General features: G+C 41.0%; 1 protein-coding gene across 1 annotated transcript in view; it reads right to left on the bottom strand.

Annotated features, from left to right (window-relative positions):
* The window catches only part of nab (NGFI-A-binding protein homolog), a 401,295-nt gene that overhangs the window by 193,193 nt on the left and 180,499 nt on the right, over positions 1-27,603 (bottom strand). Inside the window, exon 2 of the mRNA XM_067136742.2 lies at positions 25,411-25,512. Within this exon, the coding sequence (XP_066992843.2) occupies positions 25,411-25,512 (102 nt within the window). The remainder of the gene's footprint in view (positions 1-25,410; positions 25,513-27,603) is intronic.

Here is a 27,603-nt window from a genome sequence, read left to right as displayed (position 1 = left end):
ACCATTTGCCACAGTTGGTCGTCCGTACGAGGCTGGGGCAGAGTTTGCAAACGGCGTCCAATGAGATCCCACACGTGTTCGATTGGTGAGAGATCCGGAGAGTATGCTGGCCACGGAAGCATCTGTACACCTCGTAGAACCTGTTGGGAGATGCGAGCAGTGTGTGGGCGGGCATTATCCTGCTGAAACAGAGCATTGGGCAGCCCCTGAAGGTACGGGAGTGCCACCGGCCGCAGCACATGCTGCACGTAGCGGTGGGCATTTAACGTGCCTTGAATACGCACTAGAGGTGACGTGGAATCATACGCAATAGCGCCCCAAACCATGATGCCGCGTTGTCTAGCGGTAGGGCGCTCCACAGTTACTGCCGGATTTGACCTTTCTCCACGCCGACGCCACACTCGTCTGCGGTGACTATCACTGACAGAACAGAAGCGTGACTCATCGGAGAACACGACGTTCCGCCATTCCCTCATCCAAGTCGCTCTAGCCCGGCACCATGCCAGGCGTGCACGTCTATGCTGTGGAGTCAATGGTAGTCTTCTGAACGGACGCCGGGAGTGCAGGCCTCCTTCAACCAATCGACGGGAAATTGTTCTGGTCGATATTGGAACAGCCAGGGTGTCTTGTACATGCTGAAGAATGGCGGTTGACGTGGCGTGCGGGGCTGCCACCGCTTGGCGGCGGATGCGCCGATCCTCGCGTGCTGACGTCACTCGGGCTGCGCCTGGACCCCTCGCACGTGCCACATGTCCCTGCGCCAACCATCTTCGCCACAGGCGCTGCACCGTGGACACATCCCTATGGGTATCGGCTGCGATTTGACGAAGCGACCAACCTGCCCTTCTCAGCCCGATCATCATACCCCTCGTAAAGTCGTCTGTCTGCTGGAAATGCCTCCGTTGACGGCGGCCTGGCATTCTTAGCTATACACGTGTCCTGTGGCACACGACAACACGTTCTACAATGACTGTCGGCTGAGAAATCACGGTACGAAGTGGGCCATTCGCCAACGCCGTGTCCCATTTATCGTTCGCTACGTGCGCAGCACAGCGGCGCATTTCACATCATGAGCATACCTCAGTGACGTCAATCTACCCTGCAATTGGCATAATGTTCTGACCACTCCTTCTTGGTGTTGCATTTGCTCTGTCAGTCAGTGTAGATTAGAAAAACAGACCACCTAATTGGAAATTATCAGGCAGGATGTCGAAAGGAAGATCGTGTACTGAACAGTTCTAAACATAAAATCTCTCCTACAAATTCGCAGAAAAAAAACAAAAAAAAAAGAAAAAAAGAAAAAAAACAAAAAAAAAAAAACAAGCAAACAGTAATTACCTTTGTTGACTTCAAAAAGGTGTATGACTCCATAGATAGACCGACACTGTTCAACACGAGACAGGAATTCCAAGGAGGAAAACAAGGGAAATGATCAAATTCTAACCAACACAAAATCAGAAATTACATTTCTGGGAGAAATTTCTGAACCGTGCGAAATCAAGACTGGTGTCCGACAATCAAATGGATTATCCCCGCTACTATTCAATTTTGTAATGTAAAATCTGATTCTTGAACGGAGAAAAGAAACTAAAGGGATAAATACTGGCAGACTTCTTAAAAATTCACCTTGACTGCTTAGCTTTTTCACATGATCTTTAAATCTTTCTAACAACAGACAAGAAGCAGCCCAGTCCATAGAAAAGTTTCATGAAATAGCGCAAAAACCGGACTCTAAATTTCATTTGAAAAGACGCAGTATATGGAAGGAACTAAATCGAGATTCAACAACCAACCATTAATCGCCAACTTCGGAAAATTAAATGGCGTATGGCTTTTAGTGCCGGGAGTGTCCGAGGACAAGTTCGGCTTGCCAGATACAGGTCTTTTGATTTAACACCCGTGGGCGACCTGCGCGTCATGATGAGGATGAAATGATGATAAAGACGATACATACACCCAGCCTCCGTGCCAGCGAAATTATTCAATTACGGTTAAACTTCCCGATCCTGCCGGGAATCGAACCCAGGACCTCTGTGACCAAAGGCCAGAATGCTAACCATTTAGCCATGGAGCCGGACACCAAATTCGGAAAAATCTTCGAAGTAGATAAATTCAAGCATCTAGGCAAAATTATTCAACCAGCAGGGTTAAATCAGGAAGCAAACAAAGAAAGACCTGCTAACCATCAAAGAGCTTACACAATCACCTGGAAGAGATACCAAAAATATATATACTTCAAAACATTCAAACAGGCAAATGCTGAGTCTGTACCTTAATTGAGGCACACTCATCAAATCAGAGGCACTTTATGAATCCGAAATCCCGGTAATAGGCGGCAGGTCACAAATAAAAAAAATAAAAAAAAAAAAAAAAAAAAACAAGAGAGGAACATTCTGAGAAAAATCCTAGGACCAAAGTATGAAAATGGCATTTGGATGAAAAAGAAGCCACAATAGATTTATGAAATCACAGAAAAAACAGATACGATTGGCGATTACATTTCTACGGCCACCTACATAGAATGGAAAACAACAGACTGACAAAGAAACTTCTAAACCTAGCACTATACCTGAAAAACAACAATTGATTAGTGGAAATAAACGAAGATGTACAAGAAATTGGTATTGCCCAAGAAATCATTCAAGGCAGAAAAATGTAGAAGCTTAATAAGCTAACATAAATATGCAGAGAAACCTAAAAGAAAATATACAGGATGGACAGAAGAATGCAAAAAGGAACACTGTGAACAAATGAAAATATGTTGGGAAGAAACACTGTGCTAAAAAAGTTCGAACGAACTCCTTTGTTGGGCATAACGAATAATAATAATAATAATAATAATAATAATAATAATAATAATAATAATAATAATAATAATAATAATAATAACATCAACGAAAATAGACATTATTATATGAATACATAATTGTTAGACTACCCTCAAAAATATAGGAATGTACTGTAGCCCAGCACAGTAGATGGCAGAGACCATAGCCCTTCCCAAAATAAATCATCCATGTTCACAAAAATCCTTCATTCCGCCGTCTCTTATGATATACAGTAGTTGAAGGGACCTAAAATACGCAGTCGTATTAACTAAAATAAGAACAGAACCGGGGAGAACATCGTCGGTTTTTCAACTGAGACTCCCGTGCCAGGATTGACATATGCATAGTAGCCTATTACACAAGTACACGAAAAACAGGCAAATAATTTCCAGATTTACTTTTTCAGCAAAAAAACTCTCCCACACATTAAGCTATTGTTAAGCCACGTGACAAATGGAGACCGCTAACGTCCATCACGCGAGGGATGTCCACACAGTACACAGTCAACAGTGAATGCCAGTTGTGCTTGTGATTGTTCACCGACCATATTGGCTGTGTAGCTGTTAGCTTGTCTTTAGGAGATGGTGGGTTCGATCTTCACTATCGCCAGCCCTCAGTATGGTTTTCCATTGTTTCCCAATTTCACACCAGGAATACTGTAGGACTGCGCCGTAATTAAGCTCACGGTCACTTCCTTTCCAATCTTAACCCTTTCCTGCCCCATCAACACCAAAATTCCCGTTTGAGTTGGTGCGACGTTAAACTGCTATGATAAACAAACACTTTTCTGATAAAGTTTTGTCGCTTTACCGTCTCTTTATACCACTGCTGGCAAATGTGCTAACGAAAACAAAACAAGAAACAGTTACGACCACTGCTAGAAATGAGAAAGGATCTACTCAATAAAACAAAAGTTTCCTTGTTTCAGTTCAATACATATTGACGACAAGAGCAGAGTCAGTTGGTCCTTCTGCTCTGAATTTTGCGGGTTCGATTCTAACTTAGGCGGATGACCTTTGAGAGTGTCTGCTTGCTACAACTCAGTGTCTTCGGCTTCTCTCTCATTAAAGAACTCCTACAGAACAACATTTCGATGATCTCGAGTCTCTTAAAAGCAAATGAAGGAACGTTAAAAGAGATGATCTTCTAAAATAAATAATAATAATAATAATAATAATAATAATAATAATAATAATAATAATAATAATAATAATAATAATAATAATAATAATAATAAATATTCATATAAAGGTATTTCTGTACGTATAAATAGAGAAAATCTCCCCAATGAACATTGCTGTTCGTGTCACACACAGCGAGTTGGCTGCGCGGTTCGGGCCGTGTAGCTGTTAACTTGTATTCAATGATTAGTAGGTTCGAACCCTGATATCAGCAGCTCTAAAGACGGTTTTCCATAGTTTCCCATTTTAAAAACGGGCAAATGCTGAGTCTGTTCCTTAATTGAGACAAGAACTGCATTCAAGAGAATGAGCAAACTTCTCTGTAACAGGGACTTTCAGATCAATCTCCGTCTCCGTTTACTTCGGTGTAATGCATTTTCTGTCTTATTTTATGGTGCCGAGACTTGGGCCCTAACAGACATTACCAGCAAAAAACTTCGATCTTTTGAGATGTGGTGCTACCGACGCCTGTTCAGAATATAATGGGTTGACAGAATACGTAACACTGAAGTACTCCAACGCCTGAACACAGAGATGGAGGTCATGCACATCAAGAAGAAGAAGAAGAAGAAGAAGTTTGACCATGTCATTCGAAATGATAAATATAGACTTCTTCAGCTTATCTTACAAGGTAAAATTGAAGGAAGGAGAAGTAGGGGAATAAGGAGAATATATTAACTACGGAATCTACGAGAATAGTATGGACTCAGTACCCCCGCACTCTTTTCCCAGTCGCTGAGAGCAAGAACCGGATCGCCCTGATGACAGCCGACATCCAATGAGAATATGGCACAAGAAGAAGAAGAAGAAGAAGGAGGAGAAGGAGAAGAAGAAGTCGCTTCCTTCCCAGTCTTAGTCCTTTCCTTTCCTATTGTCCATAAATATCTGTCTGAGTTGGTGCAACATTAACCTCTTCAAGGATATTGGCAGATATGTGGCCATTAACTATTTGTTCTGTATAATATAATATAATATAATATAATATAATATAATATAATATAATATAATATAATATAATATGGCTTAGAACTGGGTTCCCGAAAGCATGAAACATACACACGCGTCCTTTAAAGTATGCGCAAGCTGGTGGCACTGGTCTGAGCTGTCGATATTCCATTATTTGCCCGCGGTTCAGCGTCTAAATTTCCGGCGCCCGTTTTTCGTGAACGTCAATGTGGCCGAGAGTTGAATACTCAGTAATTCACTTTCTGTTTGGATACAAATGCTATGATTTTTTATTTATATGTTGGACTGTTTCTGTGCGTGCTAAATACACAGCGATTGTGCTAATAGTGCATACTTTCTCAATATTTGTGTTTCTGTAACGTACACATTTGTGTACGACGTGCAGTAGTGGTTACAAATACAATATAACCTCTACACGGGTAGGTCTCATGCATATATTGATTATTTAGTCACTTCAGAGGTTTGTGTTCAAATATATGCCGTTTTCTGTTATTTTTATGATTAATAATCATAATAATTATCATTGTATTTTAGGATCATGGGAAGCCTCACGAAGTTGACGGAAACGAAAATTGCAAAAATTGCAGATGACCTGAATGATGCAAATTTCTCAGACTTGCAGTGGATTGTGAGTGATGATGAAGAGATGCCAGAAAACGAATGTTATGATAGTGATATTGGCTCAAGTGATAGTGATACTAGGATAATGAAAATAATTTTGGGTGATTGGCTTATATGTAGGCCTACATCACGCGTCAATCAACCAGGCCCTTCTCAGCTCGGAGACCAAACTTTACTGACAGAATCTCAGCCTTCAGCAGAATGTTCATTGAATCAAGCTCAGGTTCATACAGTGAATGGTCCTACTGCACATAGCAGTATGTGGTATGCTAGTAAGGACACTCAATCAATCAATCAATCAATCAATCAATCAATCAATCAATCAATCAATCAATCAATCAATCAATCAATCAATACTGATCTGCATTTAGGGCAGTCGCCCAGGTGGCAGATTCCGTATATGTTGTTTTCCCAGCCTTTTCCTAAATGATTTCAAAGAAATTGGAAATTTATTGAACATCGCCCTTGGTAAGTTATTCCAGTCCCTAACTCCCCTTCCTATAAATGAATATTTGCCCCAGTTTGTCCTCTTAATTCCAACTTTATCTTCATATTGTGATTTTTCCTACTTTTATAAACACCACTCAAACTTATTCGTCTACTAATGTCATTCGACGCCATCTCTCCGCTGACAGCTCGGAACATACCACTTGGTCGAGCAGCTCGTCTTCTTTCTCCCAGTTGTTCCCAGCCCAAACTTTGCAACATTTTTGTAACGCTACTCTTTTGTCGGAAATCACCCAGAAAAAATCGGGCTGCTTTTCTTTGGATTTATCCGGTTCTTAAATCAGGTAATCCTGGTGAGGGTCCCATACACTGGAACCATACTCTAGTTGATGTCATATCAGAGACTTATATGCCCTCTCCTTTACAACCTTACTACAACCCCTAAACACCCTCATAACCATGTGCAGAGATCTGTACACTTTATTTACAATCATATTTATGTGATTACCCCAATGAAGATCTTATATTAACACCTAGATACTTATGATCCCCAAAAGGAACTTTCATCCCATCAACGCAGTAATTAAAACTGAGAGGACTTTTCCTATTTGTGAAACTCACAACCTGACTTTTAACCCCGTTTATCAACATACCATTGCCTACTGTCCATCTCACAGGATTATCGATGTCATGTTGCAGTTGCTCACAATCTTGTAACTTATTTATTACTCTATACAGAATAACATCATCCGCAAAAAGCCTTACCCCTGATTCCACTCCTTTACTCATATCATTTACATATAAAAGAAAACATAAAGGTCCAATAATACTGCCTTGAAGAATTCCCCTCTTCATTATTACAGGGTCAGATAAAGCTTCGCCTACTCTAATTTTCTGAGATCTATTTTCTAGAAATATAGCAACCCATTCATTCACTCTTTTGTCTAGTCCAATTGCACTCATTTTTGCCAGTAGTCTCCCATGATCCACCCTATCAAATGCTTTAGACAGGTCAATCGTGATACAGTTCATTTGACCTCCTGAATCCAAGATATATGCTATATCTTGCTGGAATCCTACAAGTTGAGCTTCAGTGAAATAACATTTCCTAAAACCGAACTCCTTCTATCGAACCAGTTATTAATTTCGCAAACATGTCGAATATAATCAGAAAGAATGCCTTCCCAAAGCTTACATACAATGCACGTCAAACTTACTGGCCTGTAATTTTCAGCTTTATGTCTATCACCCTTTCCTTTATACACAGGGGCTACTATGGCAACTCTCCATTCATCTGGTATAGCTCCTTTGACCAAACAATAATCAAATAAGTACTTCAGATATGGTACTATATCCCAACCGATTGTCTTTAGGATATCCCCAGAAATCTTATCAATTCCAGTCGCTTTTCTAGTTTTCAACTTTTGTATCGTATTGTAAATGTCATTGTTATCATATGTACCATTTCATTGCCCGATTTGCGTCATGAGCGGGAGTTATATCCCTAATACTTGCCATGCATCGCGATAAAAATGACGGAGGTTATATAATGAAATAGTATATTCTAGAGAGAAAATGCAGATATAACCAGTCAAGTAGGCCATGAGTTAATATTGCGACGATCGGACCTAAGGAATCCAAATGGCCGTGAGTAAAAGAATCAGATTGTTGTCTCGAGTAAAAAAAGACGACACTTTTAAAAAATCGTATTGATCATCGGAACGAAACTGTAAGCAAGAATTGGTATTCAAGAAAAGAAGAGGTTGAAATCGGAGAAGAGAACTGCTAATAGTATAATTACGGCGGTATATAAACCATAAATACGAATTAAAAGCATCGGGCGTGAAAGAAGTGAAAGGAAAGAGGAAGACATCGCCCCGTAATAGTTGCCAATACGAACTCATAGCTGAAATCTTAAAGAAGATTTAGAGATCGGCAGCTTATTGTTTAAGCTAGCGACAAACAAGAAATACTTAAAGTATTGCGCTAAATATTGCATCTTGACGAATAATTTACTACATAGATAAAATATATTCAAAATTATTTATTTCCTGTCTGGAAAATGCATCTAATGCTATCCTTCATTATGTTTCCATCGCACGTAATCGACGGAGATATTATGGCTGAATAAATCAGAAGAATGGGATCACAATCCGGTGGGAGCCCTTGCCAGCCGTCATCACCCACACCCGAGGCCAGTCACCAGTAACCAACGATGACGTGAACCGCAACTCGAGTCGGGAGCCAAGGGAGATCCAGAATGAAGACCATCCCAGTCGAATAGCGAAAGCAAGATAAGTCAAGTTCCACATATTTAAATTTTCGTAGTTAAACTACTTATATTTTGGATGAACGATAGTAAATGACTACTTATATATATGATTGTAGTATGGTTAATGTTTAATTCTTCAAGATAAAAGTTCCATGAGTAGGGTCATTAAAAAGGAATCCATATAACTTATTCAGGATATGGAGTTAGGTAATCTTTGACGTTTCAAATCTATAATCAATGAGTAGGAATGCTTGTTTATTTTATGTGAAGCTTTGAAAACCGACGTTATCAATGTGATTCTGAAGATTTATGCCTTTCATTGGGTAATTCAATTCCAGTGCAATGCAGAATGGTATAAGACCGTCTTCTAGATTAATAGAACTTAATTTGACTATAACTTGACACTAACAGTAAGTAAGTAGAACCTGGAATATTAACACATGCGTTCTTTTGCTGGGGATATGTGATTGCTTGTGTTACGGAATACCGTAAACCCATGATGAGATTATGTGAATGGAACATACGTATACTGCACCATATGTGAAGCAACGAATGATTTTGTTAGGTGGAATCGTTGTTATAATCGATGATCTTAAGAGATTATAGGCTAAAGTAATGGATATACGGAAGTGTATAAGTAACGAGGAATTGTTATTGATAGAATGCGTATTTGGTGAAATACGACTAGATTTGAGCAGTTGGTAATATTTAAGCAACATAACGCTAATGTTAGGTTATAGTTGATGTTTTCGTCATGTGAATTATGTAGCAGTATACGAAGTCGGGTTATATGGCACATGCATACGATTGTAAGAGGTTAATGAACTTACAGGCTACTTGTGATGTTCGGTCATCAAAAATTATATCCTAAAACAAGGCATTTGCGATTGAAAATTAATTTTTTTCTTTCGAAGAATCTCACATAATAAGCTAAGCCCAAGTTGATTTCCTGTCAAACGCATGTTTGGAGGGAGGAAACATTTTCATGACTTAATTGGCTACTGCTTGTAAACAGGTAAATTTCCGATACCAGTTTCTGTCTTAATTTCGCGGAAAGATGTTTATTTACGAATGGAAGTATTGCATTCCTAGATGTTTGATTAGCTTGTTTGCACATGTATGTTATGATAGGCTACTTCTATTTATTTTCAGATGGTTTTATGACCAAATTAGTTTACCTAGTATAAAGAATATTTTATTTTCGGTTTTATTTGAGTCTGTATATAGCTGTATGGTAATTTTTTGAACCATATTTATGGAACTTACTTATATTGTTATCGTTATTACACAATGAAGACTTGAGAAAACAAAGAAAGCAAAGATCATACATATGAATTTTGTAGGCATATTCAATGAAATTCAGATGATATTTGAATGATGTTTAATTGATATTTGAGTGATACTTAGTTAATGTTCTTGATATTTCAAGGTATTTCAGTCACTTCAGTGACTTTTCAATGATTTTAAAGGAATATTAAAACATTATTTCACCGATATTCCAAGGTATTTCAGTGACTTCATTGACTTTTCAAAGATTTGTAAGGAATATTTAAACATTATTTCACCGATATTCCAAGGTATTTCAGTCATTTCAGTGACTTTTCAATGATTTTAAAGGAATATTTAAACATTATTTCACCGATATTCCAAGGTATTTCAGTCATTTCAGTGACTTTTCAATGATTTTAAGGAATATTTAAACATTATTTCACCGATGTTCCAAGGTATTTCAGTCATTTCAGTGACTTTTCAATGATTTTTAAGGAATATTTAAACATTATTTCACCGATATTCCAAGGTATTTCAGTCATTTCAGTGACTTTTCAATGATTTTAAGGAATATTTAAACATTATTTCACCGATATTCCAAGGTATTTCAGTCACTTCAGTGACTTTTCAATGATTTTTAAGAAATATTTAAACATTATTTCACCGATATTCCAAGGTATTTCAATCACTTCAGTGACTTTTCAATGATTTTTAAGGAATATTTAAACATTATTTCACCGATATTCCAAGGTATTTCAGTCACTTCAGTGACTTTTCAATGATTTTAAAGGAATATTTAAACATTATTTCACCGATATTCCAAGGTATTTCAGTCACTTCAGTGACTTTTCAATGATTTTTAAGGAATATTTAAACATTATTTCACCGATATTCCAAGGTATTTCAGTCACTTCAGTGACTTTTCAAAGATTTTTAAGGAATATTTAAACATTATTTCACCGATATTCCAAGGTATTTCAGTCACTTCAGTGTCTTTTCAATGATTTTAAAGGAATATTTAAACATTATTTCACCGATATTCCAAGGTATTTCAGTCACGTCAGTGACTTTTCAATGATTTTTAAGGAATATTTAAACATTATTTCACCGATGTTCCAAGGTATTTCAGTCACTTCAGTGACTTTTCAATAATTTTTAAGGAATATTTAAACATTATTTCACCGATGTTCCAAGGTATTTCAGCCATTTCAACGACATCTCGACAATGTTTAGGGGATATTTTACAAGATTACAATAATATTTCAATGAATTAATAGTATTTCAAAAATATTGAAACGAGATTTTAATGTAATTTCGTAGATTTTTAAAAAATAATATGATGAGAAAATATTGAATTGTATTTCAATTAGGAATTGGAATTCCTAAGAGTGTAACTGAATATGTAATTGTAATCACACTTCATTCCAAGTACAATGAACTTTCAATAAAATAGGAGATAAGGATTTTAACCGGAATTCTTGTTATTTATTCATTTCATTATCGGAAGAGATATTGGATGGAGTACTTATAAATAATCAATAGATAAATTCTAAGATCTATTTTATTGTTGGCTACAATTAATCGGAACTGGTTTTGCGGACGGACTTGGGGAAAAGGCTGTGCATTTCTCAGTTGAGTCCACGTTAAAAAAGGTTAATTGAAATGAGTATCCCTGAAAGGTATTGTGCAGCGAACGAATATATGGTTTGATAACAAAATACGATTATCATGTGTTATTCACCGAAATAAGCCAATATCGGTGTAGACAAATGAATGCACATGTTGGATGGGATGAAATATACAAACGATTTTTTTCTTGCAGATACAGATAATTGTAATATTATTTGGTCGCAGACCTAAGTTGATGTAATTATTTTCATTCTTACCTGCGTATCGTCCTGGATTTTTAGGAGATGATTATATTTATTTGTCCATCCAACATATTCTATTAGATTATTAGCCGGAGTATATGAGGCAGTGAGGGATAAGGCACAATACGAATGATGTACCCCGTACGGTGCACATATGTAAATTTTTTTGCTAGGGGTTTACGTCGCACCGACACAGATAGGTCTTATGGCGACGATGGGATAGGCAAGGCCTAGGATTTGGAAGGAAGCGGCCGTGGCCTTAATTAAGGTACAGCCCCAGCATTTGCCTGGTGTGAAAATGGGAAACCACGGAAAACCATCTTCAGGGCTGCCGATAGTGGGATTCGAACCTACTATCTCCCGGATGCAAGCTCACAGCCGCGCGCCTCTACGCGCACGGCCAGCTCGCCCGGTATGTAAATTTTAATACTTCTTTAGCACTCGTCTCTTCCTCTATCTGGACATTATCCTTGTAACCAACAATATTTACATACTGCTGACTGAATACTTCTGCCTTTTGAAGATCCTCACATACACACTCACCTTGTTCATTAATTATTCCTGGATTCTACATCGAAGAATTGAAGAAAACAAAATATCCTGATCACTATTTTATCGAACGTGTTATTCATCGTTGTGGAATTAAACTGTATGTCAAGTGGCTTGGTTTTAATAACACCTTCAATTCATGGATTAACAAAGAGCATGTACTTTAAAACTTGAATTTTGTATTCTGGAACCTCTACCTCTTATTTCTTCTACTGCATAAGGTAAGTTTAAACTTGCAAGTCAACATTATTAAGACTGGTTAATTTAGGACATGGTTTATTGTAGGATTAATATTAAAAAAATCAAACAACCCCTGCATTATGTTTCACAAATCGTATTTATATTACAGTATATACATTTTTCTCTCTTCAAGTAAATCTATTCTCTCCTTTCTTACATATATTATTTCTTCTGTCTTCGCTGTTTAATGCCACAACCCAGTAACAGTTTTCCTTTCATTGCACTGGCAACGACAAATGCTGCTATCTTCTCAGCAACTATAGCATTAGGTGACGTCACACTCTGCATAGCTTTACGAAGCAGATTTTCATCAGCTGCATGTCTTATTTCAGGTTTGTTTTGACGGTAGCAATGTCATGCTCTTTGCAGACAGCATCCAACATATTAATACCAGGATCACCAGGTGCCAAGCAGACGTCAAGCCGAGTTCCAGAGCCACAGTAATGGTAACTAGGAAGACGAAGCTCAAAAGGAAGAAGATCAATCACCTTATTGATAAGTCCATGCCCAGCATGCTTCTTCACCTTTTCCCAGCACGTTTCTTCACCTTTTTCTGCGACAGCTTGCTTGCTCTTTTCGCAGCCATGATAAATGTTTATAAGTGAAGACAACTCGCTACTTTTAGGTCCGTGATACAGTTTAATGAGTTGACGTGTACGGCACTATCTCACTGAAGTTCTCTTAGGTAAACTCACTTGTTCATGGTGTAAACTACACGTTTGAAGCTCTGACAAAACAGGATCTTGGGTCGACTCACGAGGCACCTTATCCCAGATCGACGTGATCACTGCATGTTAAAACAGTGTAACCTTAGTGTGACACATGTTCAATCCCACTATTATAAAACTACACATAAAATTGGTTACGACATTTGAAAAGTGGTACAAGGCCGGAAACCGATTCAACTCTGGCACAGGTGTTCAACTACGCAGAGATGCGTTTTAGGAGGAGGAGGGGGGAAAGGAGGAGGAGGAGTGTTGATGGTTATTTAACCGTCGGATGGAGACGTAAAAGCCTTGAGCAGACCTACAGATGCTATTCGACCGGAGAAGGTTATGTGCTACAACCGGGGTTTACCCTCTTTCTTCCTACTATCATGTATCTTGTCATTTATTTCATAGTATTGTCTTCCCTGATGATGCTGACGCCAGGAAGGGCATTCGGTTATAAAAACCGATCTTGACAAGTCTCAACACTTGTCCCGTTTCTCTACGGTGTAGTGTATTAGGTGAGGTGAACCTGCAAATTTTGCGACGGAAGGCCAGTGTCTCAACCGTCTAGCCATTCAGCCGGCAGAGTAAGGTAGGTGGTGGTATACACTTTCCAATTACTAGATTGTATGCCCAAAAATCCTTGATTAAATTCCAATCATCTCCGCGGGGCTCATATGGAGTGAGGGTATATTACGCTCTTGATTATTATTTGTCTGTCAGTTGGAGACGTAAAGCTTTGAGCAGACTTCTCGATGTTATTCGACAGGAGAAGGCTATGTGCCACTACCGGGTTTTACCCTCCTCCTTCCTACTACCATATATCATGTCATTTATTTTAATATAATTATCTTCTCTGATGGGGTTGACGTCAGGAAGGGCATCCGATTATAAAAATCGATCTTGACATATTCATCTCACCACAAACTCGTCACGCAGAGAAACGGGACAAGGAAAGGACACGCGTTGGGTTATAACGTCATGCATTTCAAATCACCCACGCTGTGACGTCAAGGCTCTGTCAGGGAAAGGCCTGCACGTTCGGTTATGTAAAGATAACCATGCATTTTAAATCGCCCGCGCTTATTACGTCACAGCTCCGTCACTCCTCCAAGGGTAGACGGCAAAGAGCCTGTGTGTGTGAGGTTAGGTTAACATGCGTGTTAACGTCACCTACAAGTCACCTCACCAGTTCGGCTCCTCCAAGAGGAGCCCGTAAATAGTTTGTTTGAGGTTAGGTTGGCGTTCCTCGTAGCGAGGTTAGGTTAACACGTCATCATAGCACCATAACCTCAACTACCAGTCACCTAACCGATTGGACTCCTCCATAGGAAGCCGATAAATAGCCTGTGTGAGGTTAAGTTAGTGTTCGTACGCAAGGTTAGGTTAACACGTCTTAATGACATCTTAACCTCACCTGCACGTAAGGCTCCTTCATGGTTACCCGATCGATTCGGCTCCTCCAAAGGGTTTCGTGACCTTTCCGACTCGGTTCTTTCAAGGGGGCCGTCCGATTCGGCTCCTCCAAAGAGGCCCGTGAGGTTAACATTGCCCTCGTACAAAAGGGTATAACGTCATAACCTCACCTAGCGATCAAAATCATTCCAGTTTGGCCAGTGAGGTTAGCATTGCCCTCGTGTGTATGCGTATGACGTCATAACCTCTTCTAGGGGTCAAAATCACCCCAGATCTTTCCCTGACCAATTAGGCCCCTGCAATGGTGTCTGTGAGATTAGGCTTGCTCTCGTATGCGATTTTATGACGTTATTCCGCGTTCAATGGACTAGAACCTACATAGCCTTACTACTCAACTAGAGGTCAATGACCTCGTTCTCGTATCTACATAGCCTTACTACTCTACTTGGGATCTATGACCTCGTGGGAAAATGCTGACTCAGCACTCATTGTTTTAGAACATACTTTGCTCGTCTACTATCATTTTCTGTTCTTACTCCTGATGTTAACGAGCTATGTTTTAAATATTGATTTGTAAACTTATTTATTTTCATTTACTTTGTGTTTCTGTATTATTGCAATGCTCGTTTTCCTGACCCTTTCTCTATTACTTGGACTTATTTCTCACTTTATACTAAGAGTCCCCACTTAGTCTACAGGGAGAAAGAAAAGCTCGCCATCGATTCTTTTCTCTTATACACTTAAGCTCTTTAGTTCTAAGTCCAGGTGAGCTCAAGGTTCGAATCCTAGTCGGGTGGGGATTTCCCGTAGCTCAAACGTTAGGTATATCGAATCAAACAATTGCACTTCGGCTGTGTTGTTTCAATTAAATGTACAAACTTTAATGCTCAGTTATGCTTGTTAGCTACCCAAGTAGAGGAGCTACGGGTTTGAATCCTAGTCGAATGGGTTCGGTCCAAGAAAAAACTGTAGTGAATTTCCTAGTTGCTGTTGAGCTTCGGACTAAGAGAGTTCCAACTTCGAAATCCGTTCTTCTTTTGTTCAAAGGAGTCCAAGACTCGATCTCTGTGTAGGTTAGATATTTTGACTAATGTTACTTTTTTTCAGGGCGCCCCCAGACCTGTTTTTGGTAAACTATTCATAATGATATTGGATTTACGTCCTACTAAATACGTTTTAGAGTCGCCGAAGTGCCAGAATTTTAGTCTCGCAGTAGTTCTATTTTAGTTCAAGGGAGTTCCACACTCGATCTCCGTTTTAGAGTCTCAAAGACTGTCCCCAATATTACGCTTCCTATGGAAAAAGCATATGCATTACACCTTACACTATCTCCCTAGACCTATGTGTAGCCGCCATCTTTTTTCTAGGCCAGTTTCCACCAATCTCAGCAGCAAAGCCCCTGGACCATGTCTCATCTCGTCTAGTTAGGTTAGGCCTGGGATCGAATCTCAGACTTGAGTCTGTAACGCCCTTGTAAGGATAAGCCTGGCGTAAAATGCGTGCCTATTAGGTTAAGCTAGCACTCTTGACCATAACCACGTCGGCAGATGGGTTCAGCTTGCACTGCTTTCGCATCGAACTTGGATCTGTAATGTTAACGCCCTTAAGCCTAGGGTCGAACACGGGTTCTGTGAGGTTAAACCTGAACATGTAGCCAGAGTAACATCATGTGAGGTTAAGCGTGAACTCTTAACCAACCGCACTACTAAGGTCACGTGAGATTAAGCATGTCCTCTAAGTCATCACAGTCAATGAGGAGGTTGAGGCGTCGTCCAGAGGGTCGGAGGTGGAGGTGGCCGCCGACCTGTCAAATTACACTAATAATACCCTATTGTGACACTACCTGGAATATTTTCTGTGGTCGAGGTGCGCTGTCCATTACGCCAAATCGTCGATGCAACAGTCCTAGCATGTCTCAGTGTGTAGCTACTGACCGGAACCAGCCGTTTGAACAAGATGCATTGCTAACAATTCTCATTCAACCTCTTGTGGGGCTCTTCGGTGTGACTACCCAGTATTACAGACATCCACAAAAGGGCATCACTAAGGGGATGGGAATCGCGTTGGTTTGGTCATTAGAACAACAATCACAACCATCGATCACTATGGCCTCGCATGAAACACCCATAATTGCACAAGCGTTAAGCAACAGCGCTGTTTTGACGTGCCCGTAAAGTTTAATACAACACTGGAAACGGTTGAATCCCGAAATTTCCCGTTTTTGCCATTCAGCTCCGAGGCATAACGTCCACGACGGCTCCCGTCCATTACCAACACAAGTTCTTCGCATGTTTTGCATAGCTAGAACTGCCTAGTGGGAGACGGTAGGCATAGGTTACACATACGACTCAATACGTTGGTTTCAGCCAACTTTACTTCAACGTTGATAGTAAGCAACAGCTATACAGCCGCGGCTAGCATGCATCAGAATTGTGCTGCTGTCATTCCTGTAGCGGATTGATCGAGAAATAGCCATCAATTGACCCTTTGTACATCAAACGATCTTAGACGATAATATGGTATTGTAATGTCGGCTGCCAACTATCGTTGTTAGGTACTTCAATTAAAAACGTTATGCATTTTGAACCATTTAAAATTAAATATTTCATTGTTTTATTTGATACAGAAATGTAGGAAAGAAATTTAGCAAACTGTAAATCACGTTACAGAATGAGTTACTACAATTTGTGTTTGTTATTATAAATCTGTAGTTATTTATACACACCGAGCAAAGTAAACTTCCAACTGGTCTTGCTAGCATTGCAATTATACATTGGGAAGCGGAGGGGCCGTTCCCCACTGCCGGCTGTCCTGAGAATGGTTTTCCGTGGTTTACCATTCTCCTGCACTAAAGCGAATTACGGAACCGTTCCTATTTTAGGTCATGGTTGCACCCAAATTACCTTCTCCGCAAATCACATCACCGCCTGATAGCCGGTGTTACCATCTAGGAGACCCGCCATACCCTGTCCGGATATGAAATGAAAACTTTAACCCCATCCCCCCTCCCCTTCTGTACGTACCAAAGATTTATTTCAATTTAGAAGTTAGTTTTATTACTTCAGTCGCCTAGCCTTGACTACATGGGAGCCGTCTGGAAAGTGGGAATTGGGGGAAACGGGAGCCGTATGGGACATTAAAATTAATAATCGGGAACCAGCTAGGTAACAGTGCTGGAAACGACAGGTTACTCCTTCTATTGATAACCCTTCGAATTTCTGCGGACGGCACTAATTCCAGATTCTACCGAGCTCGGTAGCTGGAGTTACTTAAGTGCGGCCAGTAGCCAGTATTCGGGAGATAGTAGGTTCGAACCCCACTGTCGGCAGCCCTGAAAATGGGTTTCCGTGGTTTTCCATTTTCACACCAGGCAAATGCTGGGGCTGTGCCTTAATTAAGGCCACGGCCGCTTCCTTCCCACTCCTAGCGCTTTCCTGTTCCGTCGTCGCTATAAGACCTATCTATGTCGGTGCGACGTAAAGCAACTAGCAAAAAAGAAAAAAAAATCCAGATTCTTCCAAAGAACTCCAGAGTTCATAATTTCATTTGCTGCTTTCTAGTTGTTCCATGTTCATATATGATCTTTCTCATTCACTTACTTCAAGACGTCCGTTTCTCATTTTCCGTTAGCGTATATAGGGCTTGATCTTATGGTAATGGGATGAGCTTGCAGGACGTTTGGAAAGTAATAATAAAAAGTAGCAAAAACCGAGCAATTGGCCGTACGATAAGGGTCGCACAGCTGTGAGCTTACATTCGGGAGATAGTGGGTTAACCCCACTGTCGGCAGTCCTGAATATGGTTTTCCGTGGTTTTCCATTTTCACACCAGGCAAATGCTGAAGGCTGTACCTTTATTAAGGCCACGGTTATATGTTATTTTCGTTCCTTTATGCGATATACGTATTTATCGTACGACGGATAATAACCATAGAGTTAGTAAATAATACACTAGAGGCAGCACGGATGACAGATAATAGCCATAGAGTTAGTAAATAATACAGTAGAGGTAGCACGGATGACAGATAATAACCGTAGAGTTAGTAAATAATACACTAGATGTAGCACGGATGACAGATAATAACCGTAGAGTTAGTAAATAATACACTAGAGGTAGCACGGATGACGGATAATAACCATAGAGTTAGTAAATAATACAGTAGAGGTAGCACGGATGACGGGTAATATCCGTAGAGTTAGTAAATAATACACTAGATGTAGCACGGATGACGGATAATAACCGTAGAGTTAGTAAATGATACACTAGAGGTAGCACTGGCGCTGCAGTCGCGTGCGAAGTTGAACGAGCGCGCTGTTTGGCTAAAGCTGGATTGTTTGGCACTGTCATTACTGGAGTTTCTCCATAAATCGAAGTCTTATACTTCTCTTAAGGCAAATGTCAGTCTCCTGGGCAGCTTATGGCTGCACGGGGAGGTTCATAAAGGGCAAAGGCGTTTCCTTTCAGAGGTTCATTTATTTGAAATTCGTGCGAATAAAATAATAATTTGAGTGACACTTATAGCCATGTGGACTGGCTTACTTGCGCTGACTTCACGATTTCTCTCCGTGTCGGCATGAATGAGATTCTTTGGACTTTACCACAAAGACTGAAATTAACGTCTTATGAAATATAAGGGACGACATTTTTCTTTCGCTGAATGGCCATATCTTTGAAGCGAATATTCAAAAACTCCAGTGAAAGAGTAAACGAATATAGGCATATGTAGGCTATACATCGTGTTGGCAGATCATACATGCATGATCCCAATGTTAGAAGCAGGTTAACAAAGACAATTTTGTTTCGGAGCCAATAGGCTGATACACAGTTACTCTTCATTATAATCAGACAGTAATGTTGATTTCTCAATATATTTCTTACAGCGCTGATTATATTGACGTGCATAATTGGCTCCTCATGGCCATGATTACTCAGCATTTAGAGGTTAACCTGATATATTTATTTTCCTTTCTTTTAATGCCTCTGATGTGCATGATACCGAACGAGTGTTTGCGGGTTTCGCGTCGCGTAGCTGCGAAGTTGCATTCGGGAGATAGTGGGTTCTAACTCCACTGTCGGTAGCCCTGAGAATGCTTTTCCAGTGGTTTCCCATTTTTTACACTAGGCAAATGCTCGGGCTGTACCTTAATTAAGCCACGACCGCTTCCTTCCCACCCCTAGCCCTTTCCTATTATATCGTCTCCATAAGACCTATCTGTGTCGGTGCGACGTAAAGCAAATTGTAAACAAAAAAATAATATTGTAAAGATTCTTTCAGTTCTCTTGAATCATATCATTTACCACTGTCACTTTCCATTAAAGAAAGATATTTTACAACTTAAAATTTTAAAGCAAGTATTTCACAAGAACCTAAATAAAAAACTCCACAATAGACTGCAGCCACAACCGAGAGTCATATTTCCATTCGTAATCAGTTTAGGAAACAGTAATAATAATAATAATAATAATAATAATAATAATAATAATAATAATAATAATAATAATAATATTGTTATTGGCTTTACGTCCCACTAATTACTTTTACGGTTTCTGGAGACGCCGAGGTGCCGGAATTTTATCCCACGGAAGCTCCTTTACGTACCGGCAAATTTTCGACACGAGGCTGACATGTCTGAGCACCACATATCACTGGACTGAGCTAGAATCGAACCTGCCAAGTAGGGTTCAGAAAGCGGCGGTGACAATAATTTGTCTACTTTGCACGGCAACGCTTTTAGGACTAAAAACTCGCTTATTCGCTCCGTGCGAGAGAGAATGTTTTCGGTCGTTGAGCAGAATTATTCTGAAGTCCTGTCCATTGATTACATTTACACAAAATATAGCGAAATATACGTATCCCCATTCTAAAGGTATGTTGTTAGAAAACTTAACATGAACAGTAAATTGATTTTGTTTACTTAACTGTAACTGAACACCGTCCTCTCTTATCAAGCATTTGTCCTCTATTTCTTCTTTTTGGGCTCTCTTTCTCCTGGAGAGAAACGTCGTAAGTATGCTGTAGTCTCTGAGAATGTTTACATGTAAGAATTTAAAACCATATCAATATCCACACAGTTTTAAAAGTCCCCTATTTACATTGATGAGTACAGCGGAGCGAGCTTTTTGCCAAACAGCTGAGATTTCAACATGCTCCGGTGGCTACCATGATACTCTCACAGACGGTGGCGCCGCTGCTACCTCTATGGTAATAACGGAGATGCTTACGAAAAATAGGATTTTTAGTCCAAGTCCCGTGGGACACTTCGTGCATGTCACTTCAAGGTGGATAACAGGAGAAAACTAAAGAGCCATTTTGCATTTGTCGATAGGGCAGATATTAAGGGAGGTATCAATAACGCCAGAGAGTCACGATAGTTGTCAGTGGTGCAATATACAACATGAGCAGGGAGAGTTTCGTACAACTTCAGACCAGGAATTGTACCGTACAATAAATTCGACAATCGTCCTCATTATCAACTTTGTTCAGCTTTATCATACTTCACCTTACTGTCATGTGCTTTAGTAGAAAAATATCAGTTTAACATGTCGTATTAAGCGTATGGATAGAGCCATGTCACTTCGCACAAATTCATGAAGGAGACATGTAATACATTACAAATTCCTGTGCAAAGAACGGGTACAAATGCTAGTCAAATATATAAAAATGAATCTTCTTGTTTATCTACCCCTTTCCCCACACCTGTGGGGTCGCGGGTGCTTTTGTCGCACATGTGGATTTGGTTCTGGTTTACGGCCGGATGCCCTTCCTGTCGCCAACCCTATATGGAGGCATGTAATCACTGTTGCGTGTTTCTGTGGTGGTTGGTAGTATAGTGTCTTGTGTGAATATGAAGAGGAAAGTGTTGGAACAAACACAAACACCCAGTCCCAGGACCAGAAGAATTAATCAGACGCGATTAAAATCCCCGACCCGGCCGGGAATCGAACCCGGGACCCTCTGAACCGAAGGTCTCAACGCTGACCATTCAGCCAATGAGTCGGACATATAAAATGAATACAGTATTTGAAATCGACTTTCAACTTATTAGGTCGTGTTATACGTATATAGTACGTATTGGATGTTAAGTACAGAACAAAAATGGCCAAAACCTCACGATTTCACGTCGGTTCCCACTGATGTCCAGTTAGCTATTTTTTGTTCTGTACTTAACATCTCTTCAACACGTACTAAATGTACATATAACAGGACCTAATAGGTTGAAATTCGATTTCGATTACAATGCGGTCGTGAAAATAATATTCAATAAGTATTTGTTTGTTCGTCTCGAATGAACTCAAAAACTACTGGGCCGATTACGCTGAAAATTTCACAATATGTTCTTATTACTCCTGATAGTGTTAGGAAGTAGTCTGAAGGAAATCTGATGGGTAGTTTTTTTACACTGAGTCATTTTATGTAATTAATTAATTTAATTACAAAGCCGCCCTAAGATTTGGATCGACCTGATGGACAGAAGGTTGCTAGGCGACAACGAGTTAACTCTGTATCATGACAGACTGGTATATAAGAGGATGGGAACACATCCCCATGTTTTATTATGTACCTTTATTGCCAGGAGGTGCATGACCGTGGTTGTAAGTAGGAGAATGGGAACACGCCACCATGTTTTATAAAGAACCTATCCACATCTTCTCCGAAACCACTGAAGCAAATTTAACCAAACTTGGTACTTATGACTTACTATCTGGAGACAAACACTGTGGGGGGGAAGCCACCTATAACACCCCCCAGTGGTGGGAGTGGGAACGGGGTGGCATATAACAAAAACCGAAAATATTGTCGAATCCATAGTTTTCTGGGTCGCTGACATGAACAGTGAAACTCTAGTTCGATGCAGTTTAAGTCAAAATTCAGCCGCCATCGGCGTAGGGGGTGAGAAGTAGGTGTCCGATAATGACCGAGATTATGGATGTATATGTTGTAGCATAGCTCTCAACCAAACTTGGTACACACATGACTTACTATCTGGAAAAAATACTGTGAGGATAAGACACCACTAGCACCGATACTAATCTCGAGTCCATGGCTTTCGGTGTCGCTAAGATGAATTGTGACACTGTGGATGCCGTTTATAATCCACGTCTGCCTCCATCGGCATGGGAGATGAGAAGGGATGAAAAAGAATATGTCCAAAATGAGCGATATTTGTGTTGAGCCCACAGTTTTCGGGGTCCCTAGCCTGACTGGTGACAATCCCATTGGCAGTTGAAGTCGTGCACATCATATCTACTGCGCGAGGCCTAAATACGTACAATTATATGTTTGAAAGGATCAGCTAGTTCCCTGACAATCTGGAAATACTTTAACACGAAACTATAACCTCAAACTAAAACTTAAAATTAAACACATAACAATAACTCTGAATTTACAAGAGTTCGTAAACAATCAGTCAACGTCACAATAAATACATATTCTTCTTCTTCTTCTTCTTCTTCTTCTTCTTCTTCTTCTTCTTAATCTGCTTACCCTCCAGGGTTGGTTCTTCCCTCGGACTCAGGGAGGGATCCCACCTCTACCGCCTCAAGTGCAGTGTCCTGGAGCGTGAGACATTGGGTCGGAGATACAACTGGAGAGGATGACCAGTGCCTCGCCCAGGCGGCCTCACCTGTTATGCTGAACAGGGGCCTTGGTGGGGATGGGAAGATTGGAAGAGATAGGCAAGGAAGAGGGAAGGAAGCGGCCGTGGCCTTAAGTTAGGTACCATCCCGGCATTTACCTGGAGGAGAAGTGGGAAACCACGGAAAACTACTTCCAGGATGACTGAAGTGGGAATCGAACCCATCTCTACTCAGTTGACCTCCCGAGGCTGAGTAGACCCCGTTCCAGCCCTCGTACCACTTTTCAATTTTCGTGGCAGAGCCGGGAATCGTACCCGGGCCTCTGGGGGCAGCAGCTAATCACACTAACCACAACACCGCAGAGGCGGACAAATCCTCCAATTAAACATTCAAACTAAGTGTCCAAACAGAGTAGGCTACTACAGCTAGTATATGTATGCTGAATGAAATGTTGATGCGGGATGAGGGTTCAGACGATAGAAGCGCTCGCTTGTCCAATCCGGCTCAGTCCGATGGTATTCGGAGCTGTTCACTTACGCCAGCCTCGTGTCGGTAGATTTAATGGGACGTAAAAGAAGAACTGAGGGTCAAAATTCGGGCACCACGATTATCTCTCTCTCTCTCTCTCTCTCTCTCTCTCTCTCTCTCTCTCGGACACATCGAGCGAGTTGTCCATGCGGTTAGAGTTGCGCAGCTGTGAGCTTGCATTCGGGAGATAGCGGGTTCGAATCCCACCATCGGCAGACCTGAAGATTGTTTTCTGTGGTTTCCCATTTTAACATCAGGAAAATACTGGGAACGTACCGTAATTAAGGTCACGGCCGCATCCTTCCCACTGCTAGCCGTTTCCCATCCCTCCGTCGCCGAAAACCTTCCATGTGTTAGGGTGACGTTTAAACGTGTAGTTGCTTTACGTCGCCGGCCCCGTGGTGTAGGGGTAGCGTGCTTGACTCTTACCCGGAGGCCCCGGGTTCGATTCCAGGCCACCTGGTCCACTCAACCTACGTGATTAGAATTGAGGAGCTGTCTGGCGGTGAAATAGCGGGCCCGGTCTAGGAAGCCAAGAATAACGGCCGAGAGGATTCGTCGTGCTGACCACACGACACCTCGTAATCTGCAGGCCTTCGGGCTGTGCAGCGGTCGCTTGGTAGGCCAAGGCTCTTCAAGGGCTGTAGTGTCATAGGGTTTGGTTTTAGTTGCTTTACGTCGCACCGACACAGATAGGTCTTATGACGACGATGGGAGAGGAAAGGCCTAGAAATGGGAAGCAAGCGGCCGTGGCCTTAATTAAGGTACAGCAACAGCATTTGCCTGATCTGAAAATAGTAAACCACGGAAAACCGTCTTCAGAGCTGCCGACAGTGGGGTTAGATCCCAGTATCTCCCGGATGCGAGCTCACAGCTGCGCATTCCCAACCGCACGGCCAACTCTCCCGGTGTGTAGCACGATGATCTCGCTCCATTTCCTCAGAAGGAAACTGCAGTACTTCTAATAATGTCGAAAAGTTTGAATATGTTCCATCTGCCAGACTGAGTAGCTCAGGCGGTAGAGCGCTTGCCTTCGAGTTCAAGCTGGCCGGTTCGACCCCGGGTCAATCTGGTCGATCATCGTGGTGCCGAAATTTTGACCCTCAGTTCTTCTTTTACGCCCCAGAAAATCTTCATGGCGGCGTATTTGCTTGGAAGACTGATTTTTTCTTAGCAATTACCTAGGGCAATAGAAAATAACAAGTTCTTTAGACACTTCTTGATCAAGAAGCAAGATCACTGTTAGAAAATTAAACATCTCTCTGCTATTGAAATTTACTCCCTTCCAATACAAATTCTTTCTTTCTTTCTTTCTTTCTTTCTTTTCTTTCTTTTCTTTTTCTTTCTTTCTATCCTAATCCGTTTACCCTGCAGAGTTGGGTTTTCCCTCGGACTAAGCGAGGGATCCCACCTCTACCACCTCAAAGGCAGTATCCTGGACTTTGGGGTCTAAGAATACAACTTGGGAGGAGGACAGGTACGTCGTCCAGGCTGCCTCACCTGCTATGCTGAACAGAGGCCTGGAGGGAGGATGGGAGTATCGGGAGGGATAGACAACGAAGAGGGAAGGAAGGGTCATGGCCTGAAGGCAGGTACCACCCCGGCATTTTCTTGGAGGAGAAGTGGGGAAAGCACGGAAAACCACTTCGAGGATGGACGAGGAGGGAATCTAAACCTCCTCTACTCAGTGACCTCCCGATGCTGAGTTGATCCCGTTTCAGTCCTCGTACTACTTTTCGAATTTCATAGCAGAGTCGGGAATCGATCGCGGACCTCGGGGCGTGGCAGTTAATCACACTAAACACTACACCACAGAGACGGACTCAATTACAAATTCCGGGCAAAACTTCCTACATACAGCACACACTGAAGGCGGAGTGAGAGCCTGCCAGTAACTGACCTATAAAATCGCTATAAATAAGCAAAGTAACTCACCCATCTCGAGCAACGTGTCGTAGTAGGCGAGTAGACTAGCGCGTTGCATCACTCGGTACAGCTGCAGTTCGGCCTCGTTCGAGGGCGCTGACGTGACCACCACTGCAACACACAAATACATTTAAAAGTGACATCTTCATTTTGCACCAGCGAAGAACTCTGGAAATGAAACAGGCCAATTCATATGCCAAATATCTTCAACTCAAAATATTTGTAAATTTTAAACATTACGCATGGCACACATGAAATTGAATAGATTCGAGGAGCGTCGATCACCGTGCCAGTCATTCTGGAATTTGCTACTAAGCTGTATACAGATACTGTTGCGATGCCTTCCTCACTGGTCTTCATGGGCTATCAATAACATGGTGGCTCCAGAGAAATCGCTTCTTTCCAATACATTGTAAGACTAGGAAGAGCAGTGATTCTTTATCACATTAACGTACATGCAGGTATGGTGTCCAGTTAATAATAATTACGTATTCGGAGACCCGAGGTGCTGGAATGTTGACCCGCAAGTCTATTTTACGTACCCATAAGTCTAGCTAGAGGCTGGTGTATTTGAGCACCTTCAAATACCACCGGACTGCACCGTAATCGAACCCACTAACTTGAGCTCAGAAGGACAACATATCTAGCATCTGAACTACTTACCCCGGCAGCGATAAATTGAGGCATCCAGTGAGAGAGGGAGCTGCGCCACAAAATTTGAAGTAATACGTTAATATGAGCCCCAACTGCACTTTGTGGGAGTACTCTGGTTTCTGGATAGTTGACTTCAGGTATTCTCGGACATTCCTACGATTTTTTAGTAATTGTCAATCATACAAAATATACATACAATAAAAGCAGTACGCACTGATTTCACAACACTCCAAAACGATTTGAACACGGGCACAGTCTAATACTAGAAAAAATGCAATAATCTAAATTTTTAGTTTTGGTCACTCTAGCTCTACTACTGACGGGATATTGAACTACTTACAACCATAGGATTAAAAGAAGTTAATTGACATGAAATTCCTTACCACATCCCCAAATTGTATATATCTGGTATCTTCCTTATCAATATGGGCTAATGACTACACGTTTCTTAACAACCACAGCCACCATTACCAGTTTACTCTTTACCTCGACACTAAGCAATATTTATCAGTGGTGGATTTGGCAAAAATATAAAGGGTGCTTCTAAATTAGACCGACAAAATTTCGGATCGGATATATAACCTTTTATCAAACACTTTTTGTTAAGGAACCTTGGGCTGTGACACTTTATTTCAGTGCAAGAGGAGTAATGTCACTAATGCTACCACCCGGTTTATTTAGGCCGACTCATTCGGTGCACTACCTGAGCTCAGTATCATCTGTCAGCATGTTTGTTTACTTCCGTCAACTCAGCATCATTCTTCCACGCATTTTGCTGACTTCTTCTCGGCACGTTTGTCTGGAAATGTACTCCAGCACTTAATAATAATAATAATAATAATAATAATAATAATAATAATAATAATAATAATAATAATAATAATAATAATAATAATAATAATAATAATAATAATAATGGTATTTGCTTTACGTTCCACTAACTACTTTTACGGTGTACAGAGACGCTGAGGTAGTGGAATTTAGTCCCGCAGGAGTTCTTTTACGTGCCAGTAAATCTACCGACACGAGTCTGACGTATTTGAGCACCTTCAAATACCACCGGACGGAGTCAAGATCGAATCTGCCAAGTTGGGATCAGAAGACCAGTGCCTCAACCGTCTGATACACTCAGCCCGGCTATGGAAAAGTATGGTGGTTTTGACAGCATAGGGAATATATTCGTGACCACAGTGAAAGTACTGTATTTGTTTTCAAACCACCTTAAATTGGAACATTAAACATAGAAATGATACGTGGGTTCACCGCTAAAAAATCACTAAAGAAACACTTTAAAATGTTTATGCAACCAAGTGACGTGTACAGGAAAATGAGTTCTCTCGCTTGGTGACAAGTTCGTCTCCGTGTTTCGTTACACAGATCTCTTCTCGTCTCGAAACAATAGCTGCCTGCCAGCAGTCCCGTTCGTCCCATCACTGTAAAGATATGCAGCACGGACGGCATCGGGAAGCGGGACAGGAAATGACGGTAAGGACAAACCGTGCTTCACAACAGGATGAGATAGGAAGCCCATAGCGCATGAAGTGGGAC

Source organism: Anabrus simplex, chromosome 1 (genome assembly GCF_040414725.1).
Source record: "Anabrus simplex isolate iqAnaSimp1 chromosome 1, ASM4041472v1, whole genome shotgun sequence".
NCBI classification, from domain to species: Eukaryota; Metazoa; Arthropoda; class Insecta; order Orthoptera; family Tettigoniidae; genus Anabrus; species Anabrus simplex.
Note: the sequence above shows the minus strand (reverse complement) of the source record. Positions and strands in the feature narration are given on the sequence as shown.